This window comes from Cervus elaphus, chromosome 7 (assembly GCF_910594005.1).
Source record: "Cervus elaphus chromosome 7, mCerEla1.1, whole genome shotgun sequence".
Lineage (NCBI taxonomy): Eukaryota > Metazoa > Chordata > Mammalia > Artiodactyla > Cervidae > Cervus > Cervus elaphus.
Genome location: NC_057821.1, coordinates 16,128,800 through 16,141,766, shown reverse-complemented (window position 1 = coordinate 16,141,766; position 12,967 = coordinate 16,128,800). Strand labels below are relative to the sequence as shown.

The following is a 12,967-nucleotide window of genomic DNA, read 5'->3' as shown; positions in this document are numbered from 1 at the left end:
CAAAGATTCTTACTAAATGTTGGAACTTGAAATGTAAACATCCAAAGTGGAAAAGAAATGGCAAGTCCTCCTCAAACTTAACATAAACTCACTAAGAAGGTTGCTCTCTATTTTCTATTACAATCTTAGATGCATTTAGTCTCTTTTTGCTTTTTAAATCACATTTTGCTTTTTAAATCACATTTAACGATCTACAAAATTATGATTTAAGGTAAAAAGGGAAACTTACCTAGCAAAGAGTGATTTTTATTTCTCTCTGTGGCCAAATGTCTCTTCCCAAACATTCTGGGGAAAAGGAAAAAGGGAAATGTGTTAATTAAAAACAGATTGGGATAGATAACATATTTTTAAATAGAGGACAAGTTGTCCTTACAAACAAATATTTTCAAACAATCAAAGAGGTCCAGAGTTCTGTATAAAAGTTTTTAAAAAACTAAAAAAATTTGCAAGGGGAGAAGGGGAGAAAAACTATTAATTGTTCCAGGCTCAGGGAAGTAAATAGTGAAAGTACACAAAGAAACAAGAACATCTAGACTAGTGACCTGCTACTACTATTCTCTTCATGTTGGACAGAAGAAGTTCACTGAGGAATGAGCTAAGAGCTAAACATAAAATCTAAAGATCTCAGACATGAAACCCTCCTCTTACGTCTCTTATTCCATCAGGCCCGTATTAGAAGCATTGTTCTAATTTCATACAATCAAGCACTGATTATTTCTATGCCCTGATTCTATAAAACAGATGGGAGTGAACTATCGCATAATGACACTCACATACATCTTCTATGGCCAACGTATTCATATATCTTCCCTGGGTTAGAGATGTTTTTCATCATTTTCTCTGGGAGTTTCTTGAAGTTGTAAGCAGGTAGCATAGATCTCAGATATGTTACCTCATCACAGGACACCAAACCCGGATAAGCAGTTATCATTCTTGCCACGAGGCTTACTTTTGGGCCAATAACTGTATCACAGAGACAGTGAAGAAAAGGATGGAGACTTTTTGATCACCTCCTCCATCTTTGCCCTCTAAATCACAGACCTAACAGTCCAAATATCCTATCCTACCTGTATATTCGTGTCTTGAAACTGCCCCAACCATGCCACAGAATACTGGTCCATTGGTGATACTGATGGAAACAAGCCTAGGGGTGAGAAAAATAAGAGTTGACAACTATGTACTCAGCAGCCTCTAAGTCAGGCACCAGACTGCCACTCCCCTAGATCCAGAAATCTAGTTTTAGAGTCCAGAATGCATACAGCCAGAAGCTGCTGTCAGACAGCACCACATGGTGGGTACAAAGTACTGAATATAAGGGAAATAGTCAAAAGGAACAAAATATTTCTCCTTCTCTAGGAATTTCATTTGAAGAGCTATTAGTAGTGAAAACACTAAAAATACCTTGTATCCATCAGATACTTTATGTGTGCTCTTTGAAGTACTTTCAAATTCATTACCTCACCTGATCCTTTGAGGGATAATTAACAAACATGTGAGGTATGTAGGGCAAATATTTAAAATCCATTTGACAGAAGGAAAAAAAAAAACAACCCATTAATTAACTTTCCCATAGTTGTACGAGTTAATATTAGAACCAGAATGAGAATCCAGGCCTCTTGACTCCCAGACCAATGTTATTTCCACTACACCATGCTACTTCACATAAAATCCCAAACTGAAAAGTAGATCAATAGAACTATACAGAGTTAATGGATCAAATAATGCTAGAATGTGAGAGAAAAGGAATACTCAGAATGTCAGGCTGCTGATAGAAGCATCTCCCAAAATATGCTACTTAGAACATTCATCCTTCTGGGGTTTTATGTCTTGGTGTTTGGTGATCAATTTGGGAAATGTTGAAATAAAACAAAATACAGCAAATTTCTTCACTGTAAGACTACTCAGAAACTTTAATGTTAATGTATATTGTGAACCTTCAAGAAGGAAATATAGTTGTATCAATTCCCAAATGTACATGACCATGAAGATATTTTCTTTCAGTATTTTTAAAGGGACTAATGTTCTACCAAACACACTTTAGGAAATTACTGAATCAGAAGTATCTTTGAGGGAAAAAAACACTGGCCTGGAAACTAGATTTTAGACTCTATTAGTGTCAAATTACTTGGCTTTTCAACATGACCTATGGGTCTTAGTTTACTTAAGTTAAGGAGGCCAAGTGAGATGAACTCTAAGATCTTGTCTAGCTCTTAACATCTACAATGAAAATGAAAGTGAAAGTCACTCAGTTGTGTCCGGCTCTTTGTGATCCCATGGACTATACAGTCCATGGAATTCTCCGGGCCAGAATACTGGAGTGGGGAGCCTTTCTCTTCTTCAGTGGATCTTCCCAACCCAGGGATCGAACCCAGGTCAAACTAAGGATCAAACCAAGGATTGAACCAGGATCGAACCAAGAGCTAGACAAGATCTTGAGAGCTCATCTCAACATCTACAATATTCTAAACTAAAAAAGACTGAAAGGACCAAGTTATGGTCTAAGAGTCATAGAAGGCATGCTTAAAGGGATTCTAAGATAGTCTCTAATGACCAAAGGAAGGGCTAACAGCAGGACCCTTGAAGACCAGAAGTCAGTGCAAAATTTGGAAACAGAATAGACCGCACTGGAAGGAATGGCTTAGCATACTCATACTGGAGGTACGACTGGGAAGCAGGCTGTAGTATCTGCGGATCTCAACAAGCCTGAAAGAACAGCCATCACATACCTGGTGGCTCAGATGGTAAAGAATCTGCCTGCAATCAGGAGACCCAGGTTCAATCCCTAGGTCAGGAAGATCCCCTGGAGAAGGAATGGCTACCTACTCCAGTGTTCTTGCTTTGAGAATTCCATGGACAGAGGAGCCTGGTGGGCTACAGTCCATGGAGTCCCAAAGAATTGGACACAATTGAGTGACTAACACTTTCACTTTTCACTGAGTATCTGAGTATCTATAAAATACCAGGTTGGCCGAAAGGTTTTTCTGGGTTTTTCTGTTACATCTTATTGATAAGCATGAACAAACCTTTTGGCTAACCCAGTAAGAAGTTGGATGAGACAATCTCTAAGTTTCAGTATGAAAAGGGAATATTTGTATTTTGTAAGAGGCAGCTATGAGGTAATGAAAGTAACACAGGTTTGAGGACAGAAGATCTGGGTGTCATTGCCAGTTCTGCTACATGCTGTAACTTCTCTTCCTTAGTTTCCTCATGTGTAGGAGGATATAAATGTTCACACTGGCAGCATATACTATCGTATTTCAAAAATGTTAAAGTAGTATGACAGTACATGATATAATTTTTATTCATCTTGAATAAGTATGGCAAGCAAACAAATCTTTGACTCAACGGTGACATTAGGAATGACTGTTTTTCAAATCTATTCATGAACACACTGTCCTTATAGCTTTCTAGTGAAAAACAAAAAATGGTCATTTGAAAAATTCCAACCAATCATGTCATAGTTGCACAACTTCATTAGGACTAGGCTTTTGTAGGTGGGAGAGTGGTGTGGATACGGAGGCAAGAGATCAGTTCAGTGTGAATTCCAGAAAAATCAACAGGACTGGGAAAGACCAAGAGTGAAAGCCAAGAAGAAGAATGTTAACCAGCTGTAGTCCCTTCCTATCGAAGTAATTGCTCCACAACTTCCCTTCCTTCCCCTCCCCTCCCCAAAGACAGGCAGCCATCTCTTCACGTACAGATATGTTAGTTGTATATTGATTTACATATTGGTTGTTCCTTTGCAGCGTTCTAGCATCTTGCTATGCATGCTCTGTACCTTCCCCTCTCCTACCCCACTGGATGAAAGCTTACACCCATTTCCCCTGGGAATCTAGCACATGGTTTTGTATCTAGTGATTTCTTAACATATCTTGTCTTCTGACTTCCCTTAGCATGTTCCCTCCCCTTCGGCAGACTCTGGATGCTCTTGACCCCTGCTACTTGTTACCACCTCCTCCCCTGCCTGCAGAGCCCCACTGGGTCTGAGAAGCTCCTCTCTGCCCCACCTTCCTCCTCACTTGGTCTCAGCAAGATTCTCCCAGCAGAAGCTGAAGATGTTGAAGGAGCTCTCCAGGGCGTGTGCACACTCGTCTGGCTTCTTATCACCAGGAAGGCCGAAAACACAGAGGAACATGCAGCCCTGAGACAGGGGAGGACAAAGAAAGAAGAGGGAAGTTGACCTGGGGAAGAAACACAGCTTGCCTCAACTGAACTAGCTTCCCTGAGTGAAGCCAGACCCTTTCCTGGCTGGGTTTTCTATTAGGCATGAAGGAGTCTATAAGATTCATGAAATTGAATCCTACGCCACATCAACATGGAAATTTTTAAAGAAGAAGACAAAAACTTCATTTAACTATATAAAGAACTGAAATTTAAAACCCAAGAGAAATAAGAACTTTCAAAAATTCAATTTCTAGTGTCTATCTTTGAGAGAGAGCATCTATCAGTGAGAGAGAAACTGGTCATAAGATTATTATTCCTCACTCACCTTTAATGTTGATATGTCAAGTTCCCTTGTACTTACTGTCTCAAACATAAAGATCCGGCTCAGCTGGCCACCCCCTTTCTCTATCACTGTGGAGATGTACAATGCAGCCTCCTGGATAAGATGACACAAATGCAACATCCATGCTGTCTTGTGGAACTCGAGGCTGACCAAAACTATAGTCACAGTACGGAATTCAGATATGTACTCCATAGGCTGGCCTTCATCAATCTACAAAGACACAGTGAGTCACCTTGCTGTATCTTCAATTTCAGTATCATGTTTAGGCATTTAAATTCTATATTCCATGGTAAACATGAGAAAAGGACTTTCGGATATTAGACAAAAAACTTAAAATTCAGGTTCAAGAGGCACAGAACATGTACCAACTAGTGCACTTGGAGTCAAAATCATTTGACTTTAAATCTAACCTACTGATGAAATTTGCCAAGCTTTTCTATTTTCCTGTCTAAGACATAGTTTGATATATCTAATTCTATTAGTCATTATATTACTATAGGATTCACATATACAGAATCAATCAACAAATATTTACCAAGCATACAATCTATACGCTATTTACAGAGTATTAGTTTCCAGAGGGACAAACAAAAACCAAATATGGTTTCTACTTTCTAGGACTGAGAAATCTAAACTTATAAGACATGTCAGTAACTGGTGCAGATGGGAAAATCTGCTGGTATTACAATGGGGAGGAGATGAACTGGATCAATATGAATGGTTGTCACATATGTACATGTACACTTATTTATAGAAACACACACTGCCTATACACAATGACTCAAGAACTAGGAAACAACCTTCTTCAAAAGGTTTTTCATTATGTGCTTCCGCAGGGTTTGCTCAAGTGCAGAATCTGGATCCAACTCCAGGGCAGTTCTTAGAATGTCTGAGAGAAGGAAAGCAAACAAAATGTCTCCAGCCATGCAGAAAATTAATCTTTGAAATGGGCATGGGTAGTATAATAAAGGACAAAGTAACTTACCAGCACTTGTCCGGTAATGTGGCAGATAATCGAGGCACTTGTAAAAATGCTCATCAAAATCAAATGGGTCAATGATCCGCATATCTCTTAACTATAGAAAGGGAACTGCTCAATTCGGTGTCCACCCACTGACCAGATTACCTTTGGTTCTTTAATAGAGGACTGAGGATGGCATTTCCCTTGTTTATTGCTTATCTTTTCCACCTTACTATTCTGCCTTATATTCCTGGGAGAGTATACCCCACCTCCCTCCAAAATAAAGTTCCAGTGGTTACTGGTTTGGTCTGGTGTTGAGCACTGCCAGAGTACTGCCCTGTGTAGTAGGAAGTACTTTTCAGGACTTTCAGTGAATGCGACCAGCCTCCTACCTTCACAGCTTCATCCTCCCTCATGATTTCCACTTCAAACATGTACTGCTCACAGAGCTTCCAGCAGTTCCAGGACAGGACAATCTCATTTGCTTGAGCCAACCGTTGAGCTAACTGGACACCATCGACATCCCGCCCAATCACCAAGAGGTACTGTCGCTGCTCATCTCCAACAATAAACTGGGAAATCCGACCTGCAGACAGACCTATCCAGAGAAAAGAAGACAAGTGATGACTAGACAAACTCAGCTGGCAAACTATGCAAAGGGTGGGGGGGGGTGGGGTTGGAATCCCTACATTGCTTTATGCATCATACCAAACTCATTGCCCACAGCTGCAGAAGTATTAGGTGAGCTCACCCTCAAAAATAATACCTTGCTCTAGATCTCCTTCTGTGTTAAATACACCTGGAGGCAGACACTCAAACAAGCCTGTGTTGTATGAGGGAAGAAGCTCTTGGATCCTAGGCATCTGAGAGTCTTCTCTCTAAATTGCTCTTTTAAAACATAGCTAGGTCCTGATGGCAGAGACCAAGCGGTTATGCTAAGGAGCTCTGCCACTCTGTAACCATACCAGCTCTCCTCATACGTAACCAGGACTGAGAGAGCAGGCAATCGGTATTTCACCACGAATGGGCTTTGCCATACCCTTTTTTTCTGCCTCCTGTTTTTCTTGCTCTGGAGGATTTTTTATTGTTAATAACAGCTGAAAAACTGGTTTGCTTGCTGGGAAAGAATGAAAATAACAAGGAGAAGTATGCCCTTAGGTTAAGTCACCCAATCCACCCAATCCAACAACAAGGGAAAAGCAATTTTAAAAGAATGACAGGGGTATATATTTTTGGTATACAATTTTGGTTTTTACAAATGTCTGTAAATTTGAAAACACAGCAATGTAAACCATATAAAATGAAATACAGGGAGGAAAAAAAACAATGAACATAGCAACAGCAAGCTGTGGGACAATTTCAAGTAGTCTAGTAGGTATATAACTGAACAGAGGAAGAGTTAAAAGTTATTTAAAGAAATAATGGCAGAACATTTTCTGAATGTTACAAAAACTAGAAACATGTAGAACCAAGAATCTCAAAGATCCCCAAGCTTAAGAAAAATTAAGAAAACTGTACCAAGGTACATCATTATCGGATTACCTAAAACCAGTGATAAAGAAAATATATTAAAAGCAGCTGAAGTGGAAGAGAAGACACAATATATACAAAGAAACAAAAATAAAGCTTTTTTGTTGGAAACACTGCAAGCTAGAAGACAACAGAACAGCTTTCATGTAAGAGGGGAAAACTAGAATTCTATACCCAGGGGAAATACCCTTCAAAAACAGAGGTGAAATATGTTTGTTTTTTTTTTTTTTTTTTTGCAGACACAAAAAACCGTATCTCCAGCAAGCCCATACTATGAGAAATGTTAAAGGAAGTTCTTCAACCTCAAACAGATAATAAAAAATGTTGATTAGGACATGGAGAAATTGGAACCTTCATACATTGCTGGTGGAAATGTAAAACGGTACAACCACTTTGGTAAAAAAAAAATTAACAATTTCTGAAAAAGGTAAACATGCATCTACCATTATGATCCAGCCCTTTCACTCCTAGGTATTTAACCAAGAGAAGTAAATGCAAATGTCCATACAAAGACTTGTACACAGATGTTCATGGCAGCTTTATTTGTAGTAGCCCAAAATGGATAACAATAAATGATGAATCTCAAATTATGCTGAACTGACGTAGCCAAAAAGTACATACTGTATGATACCACTTATATAACATTATTTAAAAATTAAAAATAAACTCCAAGATAGAAAGGAGATCTGTGGTTGTTAAGGGATATGAAGGGAAGGGAGGGAAAGTTTATAAAGGGCACAGAAAAGTTTAGTGAGTGTTGAATATGTTCATTGATTGTGGTGATGGTTTCAAAAGTATATACATATGTCTATGTACAGTATCAATTATGAATTATCTACCAATAAAAAAAAAACCAGAAGAACAAAAAAAAAGGATGGTAGGAGAGATGCCATATAACTCAGAATACGACTCTTCACTTCTGCTCCTCAAAATACCAATGAATAGCTGGAGCCAACTTTCGCCCTTACTTCAGAAACCCCTGGAGGCTGTGGATGCCTGGGAAGCAGTTTTTTGTATAGCGCTTCCCCTTCAACCTTGACTCTGCCACTGCTGCAACTGTGGCCTGTGTACAGTTTTTAAATTTCTATGGCATTTATTATATTTTTGATAATGTAATACAGTAACATAGTTCAAAAAGCAAACTATATAAAGACTATACATTAAAAAGTCTTGGTTCCAACTTACATATCTATCTACACTATTTTCCCCCAATAGGTAACTTTTATCAGTTTCTTATATATCTTTCTGGTGTTTCTTTATACAAATATAAACAAATAAAAATTCTTACTTTTCCTCCTTACTCAAAAGGTAGCATACTAAACACAGTGCTTTGCATCTTGCTATTTCTCCCCTATATTTTGGAGCTATTGCTATAGCAAAACATCCTTTTTTAAAGTTGCAGAGAATCTCACTAGGTAGACATGTTATTGTTTATTTGACTAGTCTCCCATAGATGTATTGTTTTCAACCTTTTATCACAATCTATATTGCAATCAATAATTTTAGTACATATGATATTTTATAAATATTCAGATGTACCTATAGGATAAATGTTATGGTTGAAAGATAAATGTTAGGATTGCTGGGTTGAAGAAAAAACGTATTTGTAATCTTTATAGAGATTACTGAATCAACCTCCATAGAAGCTGTACCACTACTAACTCTCATCAGCAATGTGTGAGGCTTATTCTTCACAACCTCATCAACAGTGTGCTCAGCATCTGAATTTTTCCGTATCTATAGATAAGAAATGATCTAAATTGGTACTTTCAATTAGTATTTTTCTTATTATGAAGTTGACCAGTTTTCTACAAGTTACAAGGGATGTTTTCTTTATGTGCTACTTGTTCTTTGCTCATTTTTCTCTTAGAATGTTAGTCTTTTCTTGATTTCTAGGCGTTTTTTCTTAGAAAAATTCACCCACTGTCTACAAAAGTTGCAAATTTTTTTTCCCTAGGTTGTCATTTATCTTTTGAATTTTTATAGTGGTTTATTATTATTTTTTCAACTGATCACTCTTTTAGTAGCTAATACCTATCTTTAGCTGCAGGTCCTGGCCTTCTCTGGTATGGTAGATCCCAAATTTCTCCTGTATCTCGAGACTGCATTTTGCCACCAGAGTAATGATGTCACTCAGTTGATTTTGTTCCACTGTCCAGAGTGCTAGGAGTACATTCCCTGCAGAGATAAAAGACAGGCTGACAGAGATCAAATATCTGAATTCACTCGCCAGGGCAAACCCATAGCAATGCAGATGTCATGCAAGGTGTCAGAAAAGGTTTCTTGGCCCTATTTATCATGCTAGGTTAAAATACTGCTTTAGATCCTCAAAACTATTCAGCATATAAAAACATTACTAGGTGGAAGCTGAAATGTTCCTAAAACTAAGGCTATTTCTGCTAATCCTTTCTCTTTTTTCCATCAGTATATTAACAGAAAGTGGAGAGGTACTAGCTAAGAAGTTCACAAAATGTAGGATTACATTCAAGTTGAATTTTAAGATTTTAAGTGGTTTTATTAAATTTAAATGAAAGGATAGGCCAACTCTGTGGCAGATAGCTGTTAATGATCCTGAAGTTCTCCAGAAAGGAGAGACAAGCTAGACTTCTCTCCCTATCGTATACTTAGCTTCTGCTATTAGTGACCAAGTTTCTTGTTAGTTTTCTCATGAATGCTTTATAGGTACTTATTTTCCTGTCATTCAATCTGAACAAAATGTAAAGTACATGGGAGCTTACTACGGACACAGCTTTTCCATTAAATTGAGAGATCCTCTGAGGCAGAGACTGTGCTTTCCTCATCTTTGCTTTCCCAGGGCCCAGTACATGTTAAATAACCAAACAATGTTGAATAAACAAATATGCCAAATTCCATCTAAATACAGTCTTCCTAACTTACAGTGCTGTAAATATTAAAAAAAAAAAAACCTGAAAAATACCTGTGATATTTAGGATATCTCCTCCAAAACAGAGCACATCTGAAATCAAGTAAGGGAGAGAGAGGAAAACAAGTCAAAAATCAGAGATATGCCAGATCATGGGCAGGGTCATATATGATGAAAAGGATGGCCTACTGAGTTTTTCCTCCTATTTTTTTTCTGGTTAATTTATTCTCTCTAAAGCTCAGATTCCTTCTTTCTTTCCCCTAAATTCACCCCCAAATCTGTGGTTCCTATATCCGTATTCTCTAAAAACAGGAATGTCCTCCTCAAAAACCCTTTGAAGTTATCTTCAAAACCATCCTATTTGTTCTCTGGATCCTAGTCCCTTTCACCCTCTTAAAAACTTCACTCCCTTTCTTATCTTCTCTCTACTCCATCATTCCCATTAATATATATTTAAAAAAAAAAAAACAAAAAACCAAAGCACAACAAAATTAACCCATGTATTCTTGACTGTTTTCTTCTCTAGTTATTAGCTCATTTTTGTTACAGTCCCAGCAAAACAATTCTCAAGAGACTGGTGATATACAAGTTTCCCCTCCTATCCTAATCATGCTTATTTTCTTTACCATTCTCTTCTCAGTTTATTCCAATTTGGCCATTTCCACCAATTCACTAAAATTGTCATCAACAGCATTAATCTTGCTAAATTCACTATTTTTCTGACATCACTGCACTTGATACCCTTTCATTTTCAACCCAGCTAGAATGGCCCTCTTCCAGAGACATTACTTCCACTTAGGCTTCAGAAATACCACAAAATCCTACCTGACTGGCTGATTTACAGTTTCTTTTGTAGGCTCTTTCTCCCTAATCAAAATCCTCCCCTGGAATTCCTTAAGGCTTAGTCTTAGGCTCTTTATTTACACTCGCCCCACGTGGACTCAATCATTTATTAACTTTAACATCTTCATGCCATCAACTCACTTTTCAACTCTTAACAGATCTATTCTCTGAACTCCATCTTAATCACAGCTACTAACTTCATTTCTCCCCTTGAATGACTGACTTATTAACATCTTTAAACTCAATCTATTAAAATAGAACCCTTAATTTTCCTTCTCAAAGCCATCTTTCCCATCACGATTAAGTGATACCACCATAAACTCAGTCACAAAAGCCAGAAAACCTGAGAATCCCTTTCCTCACTGCTTCCCACTGAAATCAGATACATTAGAAAATCCTGCCTGCTGAACTGTGAAATATTTATATTTCAAATCAAGTCATCTCCATATAGCTCCCTTCATTGCCATATATCTAGATCAATGGTTTCAACTTTTACTGCACACTGAAATTGCCTGTGAAACTTTAAAAATCCTCATTCTTGGGCCTCACCCAAGATGTTCTAATATAACTGGTCTGGGGTAAAGTCTAGAAAGGATTTTTAAAAGCTTTCTAAGTGGTTATCCAATGTGCTGCAAAGGTTGAGAACCACTAAGCTAGATAAGATCTCCATTATCTTGCTGCAACTGCTCCAAATGCCTCTTCCAGCTTCCATTCTTAACACCTATCCTCCATCAGTTCCCAATAATACAATCTTCATGGGGGTAGGTAGGTACTGCATCTATTTTATTTTCCCATCTGTTTCCAATACCCAGTGGTTCTTGCTTATAATAAATACATGATACATGATGTTCATCTCCCCCTTTCATCTAAACTTGGAGAGATCAATTGAAAGACTTTTTATTTTTAAATTAAAAAAAATTTTGGCCACACCCCACGGCTTACAGGATCTTAGTTCCTGGACCAGGGATTGAACCTGGACTCCAATATTGGAAGCATGGAGTCCTAACCACTGTACTACCAGGGAATTCTCTTGTTCCTCAGAGGTACAGGGGTAGTCAAATAGTCACTTAAATGCCATGAAGTAATTATTCTGGTGAATCTCGGAATAATGACATAACTCAACAGGATACTGTCAGTAAAGGAAGGCAATGTTATATTACAACGTATGTCACATAGATGGTACCCAAAACATGTTTATTGTACAAATGAAAACTCCCCCTGCTCCAGATAAGGCAAATATCCACAAGCTTAATACATGACAGAAAGTAAACACTCATTCCTACTTCAACAGATCAAAATGCAATAACAGAATGGGAGGGTGTTCTGTATGTTTTATCTGATATACACATGAGGTACATATTACTGTTAGAAGAGATAATCTGAGGAATACTTTATTTTGAAATAAAATACAAATATATAAAGTAAAAAGCAGCACTTTCTTCCCCTTTCTGAACAGGATGAGTCAACAGGATGTGAAACTGGGTATAATGGCAGATACAGGCAAAGATCTAGCTCATCAGTGGCAAAAAGATATAAAGATATTAAGGATGAGTGACACTAAAAGGATGTCACTCTTACTGTACATTTTAAAGTACCCCAGGCCCCCTTCTGTTACAAACCCTCAGGGGTCCAGCACCACACCTCTTTCCTCCCCGACAATAGTCACTCACGCTCCACGATGTCACTAATGTAATAACTGAAGATGCGGGCCAGTCTGTCCATGTCATGTTCCAACTTGCAGCTCAGGCTGAACCTGTCCATTAACGCTGTAAACCCTGACCACCAAAGCAAAAATCACTATGTTAGCTGCAAATCCTAAACTTTTAGGCTCTATTCCCTCCACACATCAGGACAGTAAAACCAAAGATCTTTTCAAGATGAGTCATTTCATTATCATTTAACATGATGTTACTGAGCAAGTACTCAGGGCCAGACTGGTTGCTGCTCCGTCTGGGAGTCCAGAGGGCCACCCTCCCCCGTTTCCAGGAGCTACCCACGGTGAAGACTCATCCACGAGAGCCCTTTTTCTTTGGAATCCAGCTACTGCTTTCCCATTACACCTTCTTAAGGCTTCCTGGCCCAAGGACACTGTGGGATCCCTCCTGCCCCACGTGAGGGATAGAGAAACTACTGACAAGGAGAATGCATTAAAGCCTTATGGAAAACTCACGGAGAGCTTTTCGAGGACAGACACCTGAATCACTCATTTTCATATCCGTGACACACTTAGCTCCATAAATAT

The 12,967-nt window shown here is 38.3% G+C and overlaps 1 protein-coding gene across 1 annotated transcript in view; it reads right to left on the bottom strand.

The window, feature by feature from the left end:
* Positions 1-12,967, bottom strand: part of LOC122697052 (adenylate cyclase type 10-like) — a 36,108-nt gene that overhangs the window by 22,310 nt on the left and 831 nt on the right. The window contains exons 2-12 of the mRNA XM_043907408.1: positions 12,396-12,500; positions 9,937-9,975; positions 9,033-9,176; positions 5,861-6,066; positions 5,493-5,583; positions 5,308-5,396; positions 4,526-4,717; positions 4,020-4,141; positions 1,068-1,144; positions 774-963; positions 230-285 (exon numbers count right to left, since the gene is read on the bottom strand). Of these exons, the coding sequence (XP_043763343.1) occupies positions 230-285; positions 774-963; positions 1,068-1,144; positions 4,020-4,141; positions 4,526-4,717; positions 5,308-5,396; positions 5,493-5,583; positions 5,861-6,066; positions 9,033-9,176; positions 9,937-9,975; positions 12,396-12,500 (1,311 nt within the window). The remainder of the gene's footprint in view (positions 1-229; positions 286-773; positions 964-1,067; positions 1,145-4,019; positions 4,142-4,525; positions 4,718-5,307; positions 5,397-5,492; positions 5,584-5,860; positions 6,067-9,032; positions 9,177-9,936; positions 9,976-12,395; positions 12,501-12,967) is intronic.